The 21,202-nt window shown below is 41.7% G+C and overlaps 1 protein-coding gene across 1 annotated transcript in view; it reads right to left on the bottom strand.

Annotated features, from left to right (window-relative positions):
- Positions 1-621: 621 nt before the first annotated feature.
- IVNS1ABP (influenza virus NS1A binding protein) overlaps positions 622-21,202 on the bottom strand; it is a 59,520-nt gene continuing 38,939 nt past the window's right edge. Inside the window, exons 10-15 of the mRNA XM_083156788.1 lie at positions 8,531-8,755; positions 8,321-8,442; positions 7,881-8,007; positions 7,592-7,723; positions 7,337-7,510; positions 622-1,749 (exon numbers count right to left, since the gene is read on the bottom strand). Coding sequence (XP_083012914.1) covers positions 1,496-1,749; positions 7,337-7,510; positions 7,592-7,723; positions 7,881-8,007; positions 8,321-8,442; positions 8,531-8,755 — 1,034 coding nt within the window. The 3' untranslated portion in view covers positions 622-1,495. The remainder of the gene's footprint in view (positions 1,750-7,336; positions 7,511-7,591; positions 7,724-7,880; positions 8,008-8,320; positions 8,443-8,530; positions 8,756-21,202) is intronic.

Raw genomic sequence — 21,202 nt, 5'->3', positions numbered from 1 at the left:
GTATTTGTGAGTAATGAGTACACCTTTGCAGCTGCTAGGTTGTCTGGAAAACGTAAACCGTTGGTAGCTCTCAAGGACTGGAGTTGGCTACTACTGTCTTAAACAAATATTCACAATACATACACATTAAGCTGTGTACACACGGGGGCAATAGGGGCTGAAATCACTGAGAATATGGTCGCTGGCGACCATATTGCCAGTGATGGAGTGTGCCCCGGCGATAAATCGCCGGGTGCGCGCTCCCGTTTTCAGCCCCATTCTAATCGCTGGTCACAGGAGCTTGCTCCTGCGACCAGCTGATTACCTCTGCGGCTCCCCATGCAGAGGTTCCTTTTCATCAGCGACCATCTCTGGTCGCTGATGAAAAGGAGACACTGAGCAATATATTGCTCAGCAGTATATTGCTAGCAATTTATCTCCCCGTGTGTACGGGGCTTTAGCGATATTTCCATGCACATTGCTTAGTGTATACACAAATTGATAAAGGTGTGTGCTCCAGTGAGTCAGTAATAGCCATGTGTGTGTGTTGGAGCATATTGTCGCATGTGTATCCAGCTTACTAATGTTCTTTCATTTTGTGCCTTGTTTAAAAAACAAAATAAAACTACAGACCACAAAAAGAAAGGTATAGCATTGTCAACTTTATTTAAGAATTGTTTATATTAGCAGCGATAGAAAAGTTACTGATGTTCCAGAACATAAGAGTTTTGGCTTTATACACAAGATGAAAAATTGGAATAAAACCCAGTTTTTAAATAAATTGATTTTACACAATTCAAGACAATTCTTAGGTAAATCATTAACCTTATAAAAGTTGCTAACGAATAAATAAATGAATACTTTCTAAAATAGTGGAAAAAGATTCTTAATGGGAAAAGAAAGCCACCTAACAAATGTTACAGAATCGATCTTACATTGTATTAAATACACAGTATCTAATGTATTGATTGTAAAAGCAATTCAAAAGGATGTTTTGATATCATAAAATTAAACCCGAAAAGTGTCACGTTTAGCTAGGCCACCCATATTACTTATTAGAAAAAAAATAATAATAAAAAAAGGCAAGCTGAAAGTATTTACTGTTTGGCATTGCTGCACTTTAAACAAAAAAACTTCAGGTCTTGTCCAAACTTTAATAAGGCTCTTAAGTACTGTTTATACAAACAGGTAGGAAAAAAAGTCAAGAATCATGTTTGAACATTTAAAATCATCAAATGGTTTAGAAATTACCATCAGTTACTGGGACTTTACATACCAGTCCAAGAATAAACGTTAAATATACACACAAATAAATTGCAGGAGTGTGCGGAAAATAAATCTGAGTCCTTCCAATTTCTTATTGATGGTATCAGGTAATAAAATACGAGAATTTAACATACTACTTTCCCAGTCCAAACCAAAGTATTTACACAACAAACAGAATGTCTGCAAAACTGCTGGTATAAGAAAAAACACCAAGATCATCTTTAATATGAAAGGAGCAACTATATATGGTCTATGATCTGCACATTTTGGTATATGGGCTCCATTCATTTAAACTGCTGTTGTAAACTTCAATAGTATTCAAAAAATCATTTCCATCAAATCCACCAGCAGCAAATATTTTATTTCCTGCAGCGACTACACCAGCATTGCTTCTAGGCGACGTCATGCTTCCCATCATTTTCCACTCGTTTTTAGTAGGGTCATACGATTCCACACAACTTAGTGCACGAGAGCCATCAAAACCACCTCCTACAAAAAGTTTTCCTGTTGAAAACAAAGAAATCATACTTTATATCACTATTTTACCAGAGAGGTTCCCTTTATAGCTGCCTGTTACCATTTAACTTATGATACCCCAATGTATCATCTATATCTAGTGAAACTACATTGCTTTATCTCTCATACATGCACAGAGGCAAACAAGGTAGCAGACTAGCTTTTGAAGCATTTGTTTTAAGTGGCAAGTACAAGAATAGATGTGTTCATTCTCACAGGTCATTTAACCCTATAAATCAGAAAGCTTTACTAATGCTTCAAATGCAATGTCACATAAATTGTATTTGTTTGCAGATGTGTCCACATAGATCTATAGCCTCAGCCGCAAAGTGGCGCATATAGAATGGACAAGCAGCTTCTGCTGATTTAAATAATATGCGGAATGCCTATACTCTGTATGTGACCGTGGCTGTATCAGTGTACAAATGCTATGTCAGTGTTTTCCAGTAAAACATTGTACCATGGCATTTTGTAAAAAGATACAGCAATGGTTACACACAGAAAACATGCATGCTGCATATGGTTTTAATCATCATTGCTTGCTCATCCTAGTAGAATCACTATGCAACATGCTTTGTAATGGAATAATCACACGGAGCTCACGCACCGTATAACGCAACTTATAAAGCGTGGAGGATGGATTCATGGACACATTTGTATATATCCAGAAAACAAGATGCAATTAATGGCATCTTTTCTGTTAAAAATAAGCATAAACTATATTTATCACAAAAAATGTAAAAAAAATAATAATAATAATTAAGCTGTAAGCAAGTGACCAAACTGCTGATTTTAACCCCTTCCTGACAGAGCTAGTTTTTGCGTTCCTGACAGAGCCATTTTTTTCAAATCTGACATGTCTCACTTAAGTGGGGATAACTTTTTTTTGCTTTTACTTATCCCAGTGATTTTGAGATTGTTTTTTCGTGACACATTGTACTTCAAATTAGTGGTAAATTTGGGTCGATACAGTCTGTGTTTTTTTGTGAAAAATACCAAAATGTCGTGAAAAAATGGAAAATTTAGCAATTTGCAAAATGTTAAATTTTCTGCTTGTGAGACAAATAATCATACCACTCAAAATAGTTAATAACTAACATAGACCATATGTCTACTTTATGTTGCCATCATTATTTCAACTTCCTTTTAATTTTTTTGGACACTAGGAGGCTTCAAATATGAATAGCAAATTCTCAAATTTTCAAGAAAATTTCAAACACTGATTTTTTTAGGGACCAGTTCAGTTCTGATGTGACTTTGAGGGACTATGTGAGACACCCCCATAAATGATGCCATTTCAAAAACTGCACCCCTCACAGTATTCAAAACAGCATTTTGGAAGTTTGTTAACCCTTTAGGTGTTTCACAGGAATTAAAACAAAGTGTAGGTGAAATTTCAAAATTTCATTTTTTTGCAGATTTGCAAATTTAATACATTTTTCTAAGGAACACAGTACATTTTACTAGAGAAATGTGACTAAAAATTGATTCCCCCAATTCTTTGGTTTTCATAAATATCCTATATGTGGCCCTAGTGTGCACGGTGACCAAACCACAGGCTTCATAATAGAAGGAGCACCTACTTGATTTTGGAGCCTCCTTTTTATGAGATTATTTTTTAGGAACCATGTAGGTTTCTAGGCACCATAAGATGCTAAAAGTTAGGTACCCCCCCACAAGTGACCCCATTTTGCAAACTACACCCTTCAGGGAATTCATCTAGGGGTATAGTGTACATTTCAAACCCCCAGGGGTTTCACCAATTGTGGTACAACTGGGCAGTGAAAATGAAAAAAAAAAAATTTTCATTTTCACAGCTCAGTTGTATCAAAATTGGTGAAACCCCTGGGGGTTTGAAATGTACACTATACCCCTTGATGAATTCCCTGAAGGGTGTAGTTTGCAAAATGGGGTCACTTGTGGGGGGGTTCCACTGTATGGGTGTTTCGGGGGTCATTCAACCAGAATCTGTGCTGCAAAATCCAAAAATCACTCCTTCCAAAAATTTTGAGCCAGATCTGCATTTTTGTGTAAAAAAAATGTAATTTTTTACACAAAAATGCAGTTCTGGCTCAAAATTTTTTATTTTCACAAGGAATGAAGGAGACAAAGCACCCCAAAATCTGTGCCCCAATTTCTCCCGAGTACGGCAATGCCTCACGTGTGACCAAAAAATACCAGTTGGGTGCATGGCAGGACTCAGAAGGGAAGGAGTGATTTTTGGTGGCGGAATGAATGGTGGGTGCTATGTCGCATTAGCAAGACCCCCGAAGCACCAATACAGTGGAACCCCCCCACAAGTGACCCCATTTTGCAAACTACACCCTTCAGGGAATTCATCTAGGGGTATAGTGTACATTTCAAACCCCCAGGGGTTTCACCAATTTTGATACAACTGGGCAGTGAAAATGAAAAAAATAAATTTTTCATTTTCACAGCTCAGTTGTATCAAAATTGGTGAAACCCCGGGGGGTTTGAAATGTACACTATACCCCTTGATGAATTCCCTGAAGGGTGTAGTTTGCAAAATGGGGTCACTTGTGGGGGGGTTCCACTGTATGGGTGTTTCGGGGGTCATTCAACCAGAATCTGTGCTGCAAAATCCAAAAATCACTCCTTCCCTTCTGAGTCCTGCCATGCACCCAACTGGTATTTTTTGGTCACACATGAGGCATTGCCGTACTCGGGAGAAATTGGGGCACAGATTTTGGGTGCTTTGTCTCCTTCATTCCTTGTGAAAATGAAAAATTTTGAGCCAGATCTGCATTTTTGTGTAAAAAAATGTAATTTTTTACACAAAAATGCAGTTCTGGCTCAAAATTTTTTATTTTCACAAGGAATGAAGGAGACAAAGCACCCAAAATCTGTGCCCCAATTTCTCCCGAGTACGGCAATGCCTCACGTGTGACCAAAAAATACCAGTTGGGTGCATGGCAGGACTCAGAAGGGAAGGAGTGATTTTTGGTGGCGGAATGAATGGTGGGTGCTATGTCGCATTAGCAAGACCCCCGAAGCACCAATACAGTGGAACCCCCCCACAAGTGACCCCATTTTGGTCACCAGCTTTGGGAGGGGGGCTGGCGCTGCGGCTGGCGGGGGGGTGCTGGCGCTGCGGCAGCCGGGTGGGTGGGAGGGAGGGGGGCTGCCGGGTGGGAGGGGGGGGGGGCTGGTGATCGTTGGTGATCGGTGCGGTATACGCACACACACACACATATATATATGTGTGTATATATATATATATATATATATATATATATATATATATATATATATATATATATATATATATATATATATATATATATATATATATATATATATATATATATATATATATATATATATATATATATATATATACACACACACACACACACACACACACATTTGCACATTTTTTTATTTTATTTTATTTTTAACTTTTCCAGCAGCAGCATGATGCTGCTGCTGCTGCTGCGGGGGGGAGGGGGGAGGAGGGGAGCGTAGCGTGCGCTCCGGACGTAGCGGTTGAGCCGCTGGAGCTGCTGCTGCTGCCGGGTGAGTGCCCGGCGGGTGGGAGGGGGGTGCTGCCGCTCGGTGGTGATCGGTGCTGCACCGATCACCACCGTTTTCTGTGTTACCGAGCGGCTTAGCCGCCGGTAACACAGGAAACGCTGTGATTGACTGTTCAGATTTGAACAGCCAATCACAGCGATCGCCGACCGGGGGGGGCACCCCTGCCCCCCCTGGGCGACGAGGGGGGATGTCTGCTGTCAGGGACAGCAGACATCACCTAACTGTCACTGCGTCTCTAGACGCAGTGACAGTTAGAAACCATGACGTACATTTATGCCATGTGTCGGGAAGTACTTCCCGACCATGACGTAAATGTACGTCAAATGTCGGGAAGGGGTTAAGGGTGGGTCTGCTAGAGCCGAAAGCCCCGTACACAGGGGAGATATATTCCTGAGCAATATATTGCTCTGTCTCCTGTTCATCAGCGACCAGAGATGGTCTCTGATGAAAAAGAAACTGCCGGGGGGAGTCCGGAAGTGGAAATCAGCTGGTCGCAGGAGCATGTTCCTGCTACCAGCGATCACTACAGGGGTAAAAACGGGAGCGCGCACCTGGCGATATATCGCCGGTGCACACTCCCATCGCGGGAAATCTGGTCGCTCAGCGACCAGATTTCCCGTGATATTACACAAAATCGCCCCCGTGTGTACGCACCTTAAGAGTACCAAATACTTCTTATACATTATGTCCCCAGATTTTAAGGGTTGTGCGGTGTAGCCTGCAATTGTAAGAAAGCTCATAGCAGAAGTGCATGTTCATTTATGCTTTGTGGGGAGAATAAAAAGTTAACTGCAAATACTGCAGCTTCACGATAATATACTATACTACCCATATACTTATGTGCTGAAATGGAAGTGAACTTCACAACACTGCTTTGAAGGATCCGATTTAATATTCTATATATAAAATGGATGAACGTAGGTGTATGTGTGGATGAGTGTATATGTGTGTGTATATATATATGTGTGTGTGTGTGTTCGTGTTCCAGCATAACTCTGGTGTAAAGTGCTACAGGCAATCCAATCCAATATATGACTTACAAACTGGAAAAAATACTGTGGCGGAAAGACCCCTCGACCACAGACATGTGTATGCCAGTCACACTATGGGCATGGTGAGTGGTTAAGCTTAAAACAAAAGGATAAAGTTCAAGTAATGCCAATTGCACAACGCTGGGTAACTCCGCTAGTATGCATGTGTGAAATTATATATATATTATATTTTTTTTTTTACATGTTCTACAAGAAATTAAAAAGTTGTCATTATGCAGTGGGTCAACCCATATCAGTTTAACCAAGTGTATCATCCAGTCATAAGCAAAATATTGATTTGTTTTAATGTAATTACCTATTTACTAATCATGGCTTATTTATTACAGTTTATTAAAGGTATTACCACAAAAATGACTGCCTTATGTTCTAAATGGCGGAAAAATGCAAAGATTTCGGAATAGAATTAAAACATTAGCCATTCCAATTATGTTTTAGGTGCATAACAAAGTATACATTACTAACACAGTTCAACTCAAAGGGTTAAAACATTTAGCTAATATTTTGGCATGCATTTTTGAAATACCTGCAAGACATGTATTTGAGTACAAGTACATAAAATTCACCAATTAGAAAATAAGGAACAGGTTTAGATAAAATTGTTAAATGGGAGAAACAAAAAATTCAAGTAATTTTTGGGTGATTGTTGTGGTAGTGGGGCAAGGGTGGTTAGCTTGTGGAGTGAAGAGAAATCTGATCAAAGGGCAATTTTTATTAGGTGGATTCACTTTAATTTATAGATTGCGACAGAAACGTACAATTTTTTCTTAGTTAGTTTTCAAGTTATCTAATCTCTTCATAACAAAGAAAATATGTTATAAAAATGCAAACTAAGTGTTGCGGATGGACCATCTGGGGTGCACTTCTGACAATGTGTTCGTAGTTCCTGTTAATAAGCTAACACTTGTCAAACTGTCAAGGCCCATTACGGAGATAACAATCTATGGAGATAATCAAAATTCAAGTTTTACCATCATAAACAGCTACCCCAGCACCACGACGGGCAACATTCATAGGTGCCACGAGAGTCCATGTGTCATTCTCAGGATTGTAGCACTCTACCGAATTTAGACAATTCCACGATTCTGCCCCTCCGATTATGTACATACGATTGTTAAGCTCACAAACCGCAGACTGGTGCCTTCCTGCAAGATTTGAAATAAAGTGGATCAAAGCAAAAGCGTAAATCAAACAAATGAAAGGCTAAACATATCACAGACACTTACGAATATTTAGTGGAGCGCAGCTTGCCCAAGTCCTTGTTAAGGGCTCAAACACATCACAGTTCTTAAGCCCTTTCTGCCCATAAGGATCAGAGCCTCCAATAATATACAACTTTTCGTTGAGGGCGCAAACACCTAAATTGAGACAAAGAAAAAAAAAAAAAAAAAGTCAAGAAGCCTGCAGAAACTCACACACAGGTGCCCCCCCCCCCCCCCTTTTATTTTCCTTTTTAGTGTACACTGCACCTTTCCCCAAAAATATCCCATGAGAGGCAAACATAGTTCATCATACCTGCATTGCAACGGTTTGTTCTCAACTCCGGAACAGGAGTCCATGTGTTTGCATTAGGGTCATATTTCTCTCCACAGCTAAGGTCATCAGACTGACCATTTGATCCACCAACAACATACAACTCGCCCTTAAGAATTGAGGGGGGAAAAAGAACAGTTGCTTTTTTAAAAGGACAGAAAGTGCAGCTTTTGGATACCGATCAGATAACCCGAAAGTTATCCTCTGTGTAATAGTAGCATCCACAGACACTACAAAAATTCATAAATATTTACTAACTGTGGCATATGATTTGGGCCTAGCAAGTCTAGTATTACCTCAAATGTAAGGCAGTTGTTCAAATTACACAAACCTCAGACAGCTGAAACATTAAAACACTACTAAACCCTACTAAATTTGTTTTGCATTGTAGTTACTAAGCATATTTGTTTATTGGTACATACCATCAAAACAGACATTTGAAAACGAGCTCTAGGAGTTTTCATAGGCGATAAAAACATCCAGGTGTCATTCTCTGGATCATAACATTCCACAGTGCGCAGACACTCTTCTCTATTGTAGCCACCTACACAGAAGAAAAATAAATGCTTTGCATGCAAACAAAGTAGTTCATGTCCAAAATTTTGGACGCAAGTCAACTACCAGACACTTACCTGCTGCTATGAGCTTGCCATTTAGCTCAGCTGTCCCCAGTCCAGAACGTGTGTAATGCATAGGAGACATTACTTTGTCATTTGACTCGTCAGGTTTTATCTCAAGGCTTAAGCTTTTTAGTAAACGAGGAGTACTTAATGGGGAGTTCATCGGGGTGTTACGTCCATGCAGGAAGATAACACAGAGAGTGCTGTTGAGGACAGCGAGACACAAGTAGGTTTTTTCTGCAGAGGGAAAAGAGAAAACAGAAGTAAAAAAAAAAAAAAGAACCAAACACACATTAGTGACATTTTGCATATACAGTATATTAGATCAGTAGGAATTTGACCAGATTTCTGAAGTGATCTATAGACAACATTGACATCAAGGATCCTATACCTTAAACTGCCCTATACCTAAAGGGGACAAACAAGCATCTATCTGGGCAGTTCCCAGTTCTGCCGATAGCAGGTGGTAGCATGCGGCGGGAGGAGCGAGCAATGTATGCGTGTGAGCACCAACGGCACACACCTATAGGTCAGTGGCACGCGTCAGCAGTGCAGCTCAGCCCGGAAAACTTCCGGGGATACCACCGAAGGGGCTCCTTTTTTTTTTTTTTAATCTTAAGATAAATCTTTGTGAACATCTACTATACATAAAATATTTTGTCCCGGACTAATGGAATTCAAGGGAATCTTAAGCGCACAGATCTTTCTAGTGTTAGCACCTTTAAGGATAAAGTTACTAAAGCTTCTAAAATAAACTAGTGATGTTGTCCATAGCAATCAGATTCTGTCTCAAATTTCTAGAAGGGAAAATGGAAATGAAGCATGTGATTTGCTGCTATGGGCAACATTACCACTTGTCTGTGTTAGACACTTTAGTAAATCTAACAGTGGTTCTCAAACACGGTCCTCAGGCCCCACACAGTTCACATTTTCCAGGTCACCCAGCAGGTGCACTCATTACTTACCGACACATTTTAAGAGAGCCACGGGTGGAAATTACCTCACTTGCAATTCTGTGAGGAGACCTGGAAAACATACACTGTGGGTCCTGAGGACCAAGTTTGAGAACCTGCGATCTAACCCTTAGAATTGCGTCAAAATAACTTTATGTTATATAAGATATCTACAATGCTAATTATTAAGGAAACCATACACCCCTCTTTGTATATGCTGGGGTGGAAACTCCATTGGAGCTGGCCCACTTAAGTGCACACATTCCCATTGTGCATAAAAAGGCTAGTTGTGATGAGGTCACAAAAACGCAACGGGGGTGCATCACCACTTTATAAGCCAAAACTCCGTACTTTAGACTCAACCTAGTCAGTGCTACCCCCTGGAAAAAGCACCCTTTCCCAATTACCTAAGATTATAGGGACAGATCCACAGGAGCAAGTGGAATTGCATGCATACACCTGAAGAGGAGTCCACAGAAAGACCAGTAATAGAAATTTATCTACCTACACATAATTCCCAGTTACATTAAACTTATCCAACATATCCTGTGTACAAGATTATTAAGATATGTAGTAGCCGGCAATCTTGGACCCCATTAACCCCCACTCATTAAGGGGGGATATTCAATCCAGGATCACGGCTGTCAATCCCTCATGACAGCCGTGACCTTGGCCCATTTGCATTTTGAGCAACAGCAGATCGGTAGGTTGGATTCAATGTCACGCCTGCGGATCGGCGCAAAGAGGGAGTGGTCGTGAAAACAGCCTTGGATTGTCTATCTGCGGCCGGGATCGCGACAATCCACCACCGTTATCGGCAGAACGGGCCAGACAGCTTCTAAAGTCAGGCTCTTTCTGCCATGATCCCTCTTCATTGCTGTCGGTAAAGACAGCATTGAATAGGTACCCGCCGCTATTTCACCGGTCGAGAATAGCGGCAGCACATAGAATACCTCCCTAAATCTAATATAACAATGCAGATTTCACAATGGTTGGCTGTGTTCAAGGACAACCAGCGTCCTATGTACTGTATATACTCTTTCGGCATTTGGGAGGACCTTATTTCCTACCACACTCTAAAGTCACACTGGTAAATTGGCTACCCAAAATGAAAGAGCATTATACTGTATATCCAAATAAAAATGTGATAACATTGAAATGTGACTACAGAGTGACACTTCCCCGGTGTAAATGCCAGCTGTGCAAATTAAGTGTAATGTGTAGAGTTAAATTAAAAAATAAAAATCTAAGCTTTTTATTACTTGCTGTTAAAAATAGAAGAGGTGACTGAAAGAAAATCTGCACTGTGCAGCCCTGTAGAAAATAGTGGCATTCTAATGTTAACTTTACATGACACATTCACATCATATAAATTCATAAAACTAATGGACTTCTCTCTTTCCTTCATCTGGGGGACATTTTATAACCATGTCGTTAGTAAGGGATAAAGGAGGCAGCATTTAATGAGCTTTTTTTTTTTAGCGACCCAAAAAAAACCCTTCAACATCTTCAGTTGCTCATTACGGTATCCTATATGCCTCGCTCTATACCCCATATGCATGGACAGTAACCTTTTGTAGATGCAGCTTAAACCCTCGCCTTATGTAGGTCAGAGGTTCCAGGGAACTTCTACCAACATATATATATAAAAAAAAGAGCACTACAATGAAGCAGCTCTCCCCATGTAATACCATGCGGTCAGAGAGGGACTCCATCAGACTGGGACGCACGTGCGTCTCACACCCACGCGCGTCCCAGTGGATGGGTGGCATGACCCTGCCAGTCTTCACTTCAGGGAGATGGGCAGGGTTAGGGGCGGCATTGGCGGTGAGGAGCTCCGTCAGGGCGGGGCTGGCTCCATCTGTATGGGGAAAAACAGCACTCGCCAGTCTGTAGTGTTCAGTTTGCAAGAGAAGTCTTGCAAGAGAAGTTTTTTAATCCAAGAAAAAAACCTGCCGACGTTTCTGTCATGGACCTTTATCAAGGCAGTGCACCATGGTCAATAACTGTAAAATAATCCAATCCCAGTTCCCCTTTCCATACGGATTGGATTTGCCACTTATTGACTCCGCCTTGATGCCATTTTTCCCATACCTGATATAGATCTGGTATATATTTTCATCAGTATTTATATGGTTAATTTTCTCATGGCAAATGCACACTATGTCAGGTAAGGGGAATACTGCTAACGTTAAGATGTACTAAGCCTTGAAAAGTAATAAAATACAGAGTGGTAAACAACCAAACTTGCATTTTTTTCAAATACAGCCTGTGGTAGTTAGGGGTTGATGGTTTAACACTGTCCATTTGATCACTTTTTAAAATGATTACATCTGGCCCTAAGTCTTGATGAGGAAGTTCATTACACATTTTTTGCTAGTTACTAGCTGTTAAATGTACTGCTTGTGATAAATGATCTCTGAGTGACAGAATCTACAGTGAAAGAGCTAACCTAGATCATTTGCTCTGTCTATAACCTCTGTCATGAGGGCAGAATTGTCTAATTTTGTGTCACCTATTCCCAGCAAGTTTCCAAAATAAAGCACAATAGTATAGTATAAAGGCGCATACACAGTGGACGATTTTGAGCTGAAAGAAGCCCAGTGTGTACAGCCCGGCAATGAGTGGTTATGCATGCTCTTGCATCATAGCTGGAAAAGCCTTTTATCTGCTTGTATTACCAGCAGATGAGGGGCTTTGTGGATGACTTTCCATAACGCTGCGCTATGGAAAACCGCCCGTCCACCCGCTGACAGTGCTGGGCAGGGAGAAAAAACACTCAGTGTTTATGCACTGAGCGGCTTTCCCTGCCCAGTGATGACAGCGATCATCGCTGTCCATACACGCTGGGCAAAATCGCCCATACATACCTATAAAGGCACATACAAACTGGGTGACTGAGCTGAAAGCCGCGCAAACATCATGTTTTAAACAGCGGTCAGTTCAAAGCCGCCCAGTGTGTATGCCCCGGCGATGAGCGGTGACGCACGCTCCCGCATCATCACAGGGAAAGCTACTCATCTGCTGGTATTACCAGCAGATGAGCGGCTTTTTGGACGGTTTTGCATAGCGCGTCCGCCCCCACTGACAGCGCCGGGCAGGGGGAAAGTTAGCGACTTTTCCCCCAGCGATGACAGCAGTCACTGTTGTCCATGTAAGCTGGGCCTAAATCGCTCAGTGTGTATGGACCTTAAGACAATCATTCAGAGCGATCCTAGTCCATTATCCATGGAAAGAACAGCTATGGGCTTAAGGCCCATACACACTAGGAGATTTTCATTTCAAATGACTGTCAAAAATATCGGATAGATATATCCGTCACCAAAGTACACACTGAGCTATTTTCCTCAAAGAACAAGAGATTTTTAAGGAGGTGAAAGACTTTGCTGAATATATCTTTCATTATAAGGCTATTTACATAATGGGCAGGGGCCTTTTTATTCAGTGCATTTCTATTCTTGGGGCCCGATTCAGAACTGATCGCCGGGCTGTGTATAGTCAGAGCCCAGCAATCAGGTAAACACCGCCCCGCCCGGCTGAAATCCCACCCATGTGCATGGCTCCGATTTAATTTGCAGCCCTGCATGTTGGGAGAAATCCATTCACCTGTGCCAGCAATTTATATGTTACCGCCATAACAAAATATACTTTGGGGGCCCCCTGCAAGCTCTAATGTTATTGCCTCTCACACACCCATGAAAAGAATAATGCGGTGCACATAATACCACCCCTAATTCAAATTATGTCCCACTGTGCAAAACAACCCAAAAAGCAAAAAAATTAGGGCATGCTTTGCCATGGACCATTACACATTATGCACACGGGGTATTATGCACACTGTAATGACCATAACCCATTATGCCATACACCGTAATGCCCATTACACATTATTATAACATCCCCTTCTGTATTTCTTAAGGTCATGGCAGTTACAGAATATCAAATATTTGAATGGTAAAAAGGAATTAAAAAAAAAAAAAACATTCCTTTGAACAGTAAATCTGTTCTGGAAGTGTTGCAGTGACATGGTTAGCAAAAATAATTTTTGAGCCTAAAATTCAGCACAGAATGGGCGTGTTTTCTTTGACAAAAGATCAAAAAGATAGTAGGATTCAGAAGGGTCGACAGTGCAAATGTTGACATGTTTTTTCCTTTTCAAATTTTTAGATTTCATCACTTAGCCATTTTCTCAAAAGGGTACAATAAAACCATACAATAGACAATACCTACAGTATGGTTTTATTGTACCGTTTAGAAAAAAAAGGTTTACATTTTGGACGGTCTGCTACTGATTTTGACTCTGTGTCACCGGTTACGGAATGTGAATATGTTGAGGAGAGAGATTGATCAGTATAGATATGGATATCCCAAAGAATTGTTTCCTAGCACGGCGCCCAATATTTTGATCGTAGTACATCTTATACAATCGCATCACATGCAATATAGCGGCAAGCGATGCAATTCGATTTTTAAATTGTACAAGTACCCTGATGGGTGCTTTCAATGTTAAATGCACCCCCACTATCAACGGCAACCTGAAGCGTGGCGAGCGCAGCGAGCCCGCGGTACACGTCCTCCAACCTTTTTCATACCCCCACTATCCACGTTGGAGTTGATTTTAGTGTGGCGAGCGCAGCGAGCCCCGCGAGGGGACACTGGTTACTTTACATGTATTCTGCGTCCCCTCGCGGGGCTAGCCATGCTTTGGGCTCGTATTCCCTAAAATCTAAAATCAACTCCTCGCCGAAGTGGATAGTGGGGGCATGAAAAGGTTGGAGGACGCATACCGCTGCGCCCGCCACGCTTCGGGTTGGCATTTATAGTGGGGGTGGCGTTGCCAATGGCGGTGCATTTAACATTGAAAGCACCCATCAGGTTGCTTGTACAATTAAAAATCGCATCGTATCGCATGCTATTTGCTGGCATGCAATGCTATGCAATATTTCATTGTACAAGCACTCCTGTTAATTTAACATGAATATCACATCGCACACCACTAAGTATGGTATGCGATGGGCGTCGTGCTAGGAAACAAGTACTAATTCTATTTACATATATTCTCCTTTCTATACCCACTATGTACAGCATAAGCACACCCATCTGACAAGCTTTGGGATTTAGATAATCGCAGAATGACAGAATTAGGAGCTTTATCCTGCACATCTCTATATTAAGTCATCCATAAAGTTTAGGGCAAGGATCCGTATGCATCCACCATGTCAAATTAAAGTAGTGCCCGATTTCCATTGAATGCAGGAAATAGAAATTCACTCCTTTTCTAAGCAGAAAAGACAATTTGCAAGAACAAGTTGTCATTAGATGTGGCGAAGGCTTAAGAATTTCCTTGGACAGTACTGCAAGTGTTCGGAAGATAGACCGTATAATCGTCTTTAAAATGCAAAGAAAAAAAAAAGGTTGGACAGATTCTAAGCAGGCGATGCAGCTGACCGTCCTAGTCCAGTTAAGGTTTCAGCTAATTCCACTTGCTCAGTAGTCACTTCATGAGAGCGTGGAAAGGAACAACCGTGGAGCAGCTGCATGGTCCTCTTAATATAAATCACCGTATTTTACAGTATGACTTCAATTTAGGACGCAACGTACTAAGATCAGATCAGTCTGGGCTGCATGTGACGTCCAGGGGAACGTCACTAAGCCCCGCCCCATGATGGCAAACTGCCGAATTCAAGGATCTCCGTGGAGGGGCGGGGCTAAAATTGCGCGATTTTGCCATTTTAGCTCCGCCCCCTCTGAGACCCAAGGATTGCAGCATTTTAATGCTGCGATCCTGAATCCGGGAGGGTTGCCCACCCTTCCGGGGGGCCGGGAGGGGTCCCAATTTTCGGGAGAGTCAGCAACCCTGATCAAAACTCAGATTTAACCCCCCAAAAAATTAGAAACAAAGGTTTAAAGACATCCAGTTTCTTCAGCTCCTCAGAAAGGTTAGTGCATTGGATAAACATCTTGAAGATAATGTTCACAATGTATTCAATCATCCCTCCACAAGCTCTATCCTAAATAGCTGTTTTGAAATCCATTTTATTCCCTTGAATCTAAAGACTCATACACACAGGGCAAATTGTTCCACGCCATCTTTGTTAGACAAATTTCCTTAAACTTGAAACTGAGATTTGTGCTAAATTTCTAAGCATTCTAGACAAATCGCTTAGAAAATGGGGGGAAAATATAAAATTGCCTCTTGTGCATGGGCCTTAAGAGACCTTATTCCCATGTACAGAGTGGATTAGACCAGGTTCTATTTCACATGTCAGACTGCAGCAATTATCATGCAGCACTACAGCATGAAGAGATGAATTCCTTCAAGAAGTATGTGGGAAGTCATTATGTCTTCCAATGCTGATCACCTGGTCATCTTTTGGCTTACAAGGTGGTTACATAGGGGCAGATGTATTAAGCTTTAACAAGAGATAAATCCAAGGGTGATAAGGAGAGATAAACGACCAGCCAATCACCTGCTAACTGCTACAGGCTGTGTTTGAAAAAAGTCAGTAAGAAGCTGATTGGCTGGACGTTTATCTCTCCTTATCATCCTTGCATTTATCTCTTGTTAAGGCTTAATACATCTGCCCCAAAATTACCAGTTTCAAAGCAAGGTACGCTTTTTTAGAGACGCAATAGGTGGCAAACTATATGGTTTAGAGACGCTCCAAAGAATATTAAAATGAAGTCACTATCTTTTTGTTCTCCTAATTTATCAGCTCATTTGAAGTAAAGAACGTCAAATAATTAAACAACTGCAATAGTGAAGACAAATTTAAACTCCAATATAAAATTACATATGGAAGGGGGGGGGGGGAGCCACAGTAAAAGGCCCCCATACACTGGGTCGGACCAGTTTGCCCGGCAGGTCCCCGGGAGGCTGCTTACGATTTGGCACTTGATGTGCCAAATTATACATGCAATAAATCGCATGCGATTTATGGCATACTTATCCCTAGGGAGCTGGTGGGGGCAGCCGGTGGGGTCCCTGCGGCGTCTGGCAGGCAGTGGGGTCCCTATGCGGCGCTGGTCAGCAGATGGGAATTGAGTGAGTAGCGCTATTCACTGGGCGACGGCACGGGAAGCACTGCTGCCCAGCGAATAGCATTATTCACTCAGTTCCCATCCACCGGACCCGCTGCCCAGCGCCGCAGGAAGTCACTGTCACCCAACCAGCTGGCCAGACCATGCAGCCCGCCATCCGTGTCGGAGGTACCAGGACAGGTGGTCGGATGGCCAGCAGGTCTGACCACCTGCTGCTCGGGTCCGTGCATCAGACCTGAAGGGACATCAACTCAAGCCTATTTGGACCGATTTCACGGCCCGATTGGTCGCAATGGTGTATGGGCACCTTAAGTTACACACTTTTAAAACTTCTGGGTTCTGGTTTAGTTTCACGGCGGCAGCATGGCCACCCGCTACTCCCGGGTTCGGCGCTCGGAAAACTATCTAAAATAAATTCCATGCCAGCGTGAATTGGTTCATACCTCCACTATCCACGTTGGCATGTAGTTTATTTTAGATAGCGTAGCGAGCCACCGAGCCCGTAGCGTGGGCGAGCGAAGCGAGCCCTGCAAGTGGACACAGACGGTGCTGCAACTGAGATGCTGCCGCCGTGAAACTAAACAAGTACCACTTCTGTATATTGCGGAAGCTGCACACCCTTAAACCCTTTATATGCCAACAACTGTGAGATGTTAAAAATGCAAATGAAAAAAAGATTATGGGGGAAATTTACTAAGAAGGGAGTTCTATTTCACCTGGGATGTTGCTATGGGCAACCAATCAGAATCTACTTCTATAAAGCAACTTCTAGAAGATAATAGATAGCATCTCATTGGTTGCCCATAGCAACAACTCATCTTACCTAGAAGGCCCATATTAGTGACTAACAGAATATAGCTGGTATAAAATAAATAACGTAACATTTATGACATTGAATATTTGGTGTGATTTGAGCATAGGTATATATAGACACTTCTACAGCAAATGCCATTATTCTAGCTCTTATCATACAGCAAACATTGGCAGACGTTATTAGCAGTGATTGCCGAATGTCAGGACATACTGACCAACTCATATCAAAATAGAAGAGGCCAGAAAAGAACCATCCTCAGTCATGAAATCTCTAAATAAATATTGAGGGAGAGAAGCAGTGGGCCAGATTCAGTAAAACAAGCAAAGGATTTTGTTTTTAGAACAAGCATTGTTGCTATACAAGCTAATACATTAAATATTGTTTCTGTGCAGAGTACACACTGGCTACTTTTGTATGTAGGCGACAGATTAGATAACTTTATATTTACAATGTAATTTAGATTTGAACACAAATCTAAATCTCTCCACATATCTTAAGGTCCATACACACGTTGAGTTTTTGCCCAGCGTGTATGGTGAGAGGATATGTGGAAAATTACTGGGATGAAAGACGCTCAGTGCATACAAGCTGAGCATTTTTCACGGGAGTGGATAACTTTCTATAGCAGGACGCTATGGAAAGCACTCTACTCCGCTCATCTGCTGGTAATACCAGCAGATGAGCGTCAAGGCCAGCGATAATGTGGGACCGCGCATCAGCACACACTGGGCAGCTTTCAAGTTGAAAGTAGCCCAGACAAGTAAACTTACCTGCTTTTTGTTGAAAGTCACCTAGTATGTATGGGCCTTTACATGTGCTCCACATGGTTGTGCACATTTGCATATTTTTTGCAATGCTGACAAAGCAGAATCAGATACTGTACACAAAGGAAAACTTATCGCACAGGAGAGTGATGAATAAGATACTAGAAAAGGTGGACCCCTGATTTTTAGTTACAGGTTTAAATGAAACCTAGGTTGACGGGGGTGTGCTACCACTGGACATCTATATATATCAAGCAACAGGGTTTGTACAGAGACAAAAAAAAGAAATGTCACTGTGTGGTGCACCTAAGAATTGACACAAAAATACGTAACTTTTAATTGGATAACTCTAAAATTGGTAGCGAAATAATGGACACACAATACACAAAAACATATATGACACAGACAGGTGTTTTAAAAAGGGTACTGATACCCTCACGACGCTGGGCCCCCAATCCCAATGAAATTTATGAGAATGCTTTTATTTGTGTACACATAAAATGCTTTGATGTTTTAGCAGTAACTTAGTACCTAGGACGTTCTCCTTAATTAGTGGAGAATTGACAGGTATGATACCCGGTCTGATAGGTACTCACGGCTGTTGTGCGAGTGATAGTATATGGATCAACTCACACAATTTTTACAGTTTGAGTGCTGGTTAATCTCGAATGCACTCTGAATTACCACAATTATAACAACAGTCCTGCCCCCTGTAATAAATGTGGGTCTAGGAAAGGTAGTGGTGCTCTGCAGCAACGCTAGTCTGACCCGCTGTGTGGGATGCGGGTATGAGCCAGGCGATGGCGTCGGGTAGCGGTGTAGGTAACTGCGCCCGGTGGGAAGTACCGAATGCGGCTATGTTTGATGCCGCAGACGTTCCCACTTGCCAGTTCTGATACAACACGGTGTTAGTGCGCAACACACCGTGTCTTGCCTTGGTGAGCTATGCCAGGTATCAGATCGCCAGAGCGTGCTGCAGAGGAAAAATACTTTAAGCTAAAACAGATCAAAATGCATTTATATCAGGGAAGGGAAACACAGACGAAGTGTAACGGTCGGCGTACGCTTCGCCAAGGAGCTTTTTCAAGGTCTTGAAAAATGCATTTTGATCTGTTTTAGCTTAAAGTATTTTTCCTCTGCAGCACGCTCTGGCGATCTGATACCTGGCATATCTCACCAGGGCAAGACACGGTGTGTTGCGCACTAACACCGTGTTGTATCAGAACTGGCAAGTGGGAACGTCTGCGGCATCAAACATAGCCGCATTCGGTACTTCCCACCGGGCGCAGTTACCTACACCGCTACCCGACGCCATCGCCTGGCTCATACCCGCATCCCACACAGCGGGTCAGACTAGCGTTGCTGCAGAGCACCACTACCTTTCCTAGACCCACATTTATTACAGGGGGCAGGACTGTTGTTATAATTGTGGTAATTCAGAGTGCATTCGAGATTAACCAGCACTCAAACTGTACAAATTGTGTGAGTTGATCCATATACTATCACTCGCACAACAGCCGTGAGTACCTATCAGACCGGGTATCATACCTGTCAATTCTCCACTAATTAAGGAGAACGTCCTAGGTACTAAGTTACTGCTAAAACATCAAAGCATTTTATGTGTACACAAATAAAAGCATTCTCATAAATTTCATTGGGATTGGGGGCCCAGCGTCGTGAGGGTATCAGTACCCTTTTTAAAACACCTGTCTGTGTCATATATGTTTTTGTGTATTGTGTGTCCATTATTTCGCTACCAATTTTAGAGTTATCCAATTAAAAGTTACGTATTATTGTGTCAATTCTTAGGTGCACCACACAGTGACATTTCTTTTTTTTGTCTCTGTACAAACCCTGTTGCTCAAAGCAGAATCAGGTATTTTGTGGGTAGGGGGTGGTTGAGCGTATTACCGCACTGCTAAGAAGTATAGTATATTTATTTGGTTATTTTTAATGTAGAATTCATGTGACAACTGACATGAGCCCAGTCTGTGGGCATATGCGTCATAGATCACCCCCTTATACTTGTGGTATCTGGGGTTCCTAATATTTGACTAGTGGTGCACCCCAGAGATAAACAATATACTTGTTGGGGCCAAGAGAGGCAGAGAGAGTGAGAAAAAAGAAACTCTGGGTGGGGGCACCCTTATGTCACAGGAAAGAGAAAATATTACATTTCTAAAACTAAATTGTATTTATTTTAAAATAAAAATATAGAATAGAAGGTTCTTAATCACTATTAAGGGTCAGGAAGCGCCAGAAAAATATCTAGGTAGTAGAAACTTAACCCTCTCCACCAAGCCTTGATATTTTTTTATTGTTTTGGGCATAATTTGCCATATACTACTAGTGTTCATTCTAGCACCCGCCATCCTTGAAAACCTATGCAGTTCCTCTTCCCTGCCTGGGGTGTCGCTGTCTACTTTAGTGTTTCTAGCAGTGTGGTCTTTATGTCAGCACTGATATGCAAACCAGACCTGTGCTAGAAACACTACAGCAGACAATGACAACCCAGGCAGGGAAGAGGAACTGCATGGGTTTTCAAAGATGGCAGGTTCTAGTATGAACACTATACTACCTAGATATTTTTGTCCCGCTTCCTGACCCTTAATAGTGATCAAGAAGCTTCAATTCTATTTTTATTTTAAAATAAATAAAATTTAGTTTTAGAAATGTAATATTTTCTCTTTCCTTTGACATAAGGGTGCCCCCACCCAGAGTTTCTTTTTTTCTCTCTGCCTCTCTTGGCCCCAACAAAGCAGAATCAGGTCCAGGGAGCATTATTGCATTTCTGAGATAGAGAATTACTATCACATTGAAATCCACTGCTCAGGTAGCCAAAAAAGAAATAAACCCCACAAGAAAAACCCTTTTTATTTTATGGAATGTGGTAAGGTCTATTGAAGATGGTCTCTGAACACCTTGAAAAATGTTTTTTTTTTTTTTTTATACCCCGAAATGTTGGGTCACTAAATTTTTTATTTACATATCAAATTCATGGAGTGCTGCTGTTTATGCCTACGTATATCAGCTGACACTAGTTATGTGGGCACATTGTTTCCCACAATCCCATTATGCAGTGTTGGCGACACTGCAAAAGGCAGAAGGTAAA

This window comes from Crinia signifera, chromosome 8 (assembly GCF_055691185.1).
Source record: "Crinia signifera chromosome 8, ASM5569118v1, whole genome shotgun sequence".
NCBI classification, from domain to species: domain Eukaryota; kingdom Metazoa; phylum Chordata; class Amphibia; order Anura; family Myobatrachidae; genus Crinia; species Crinia signifera.
This window is presented reverse-complemented; position numbering and strand designations above follow the sequence as displayed.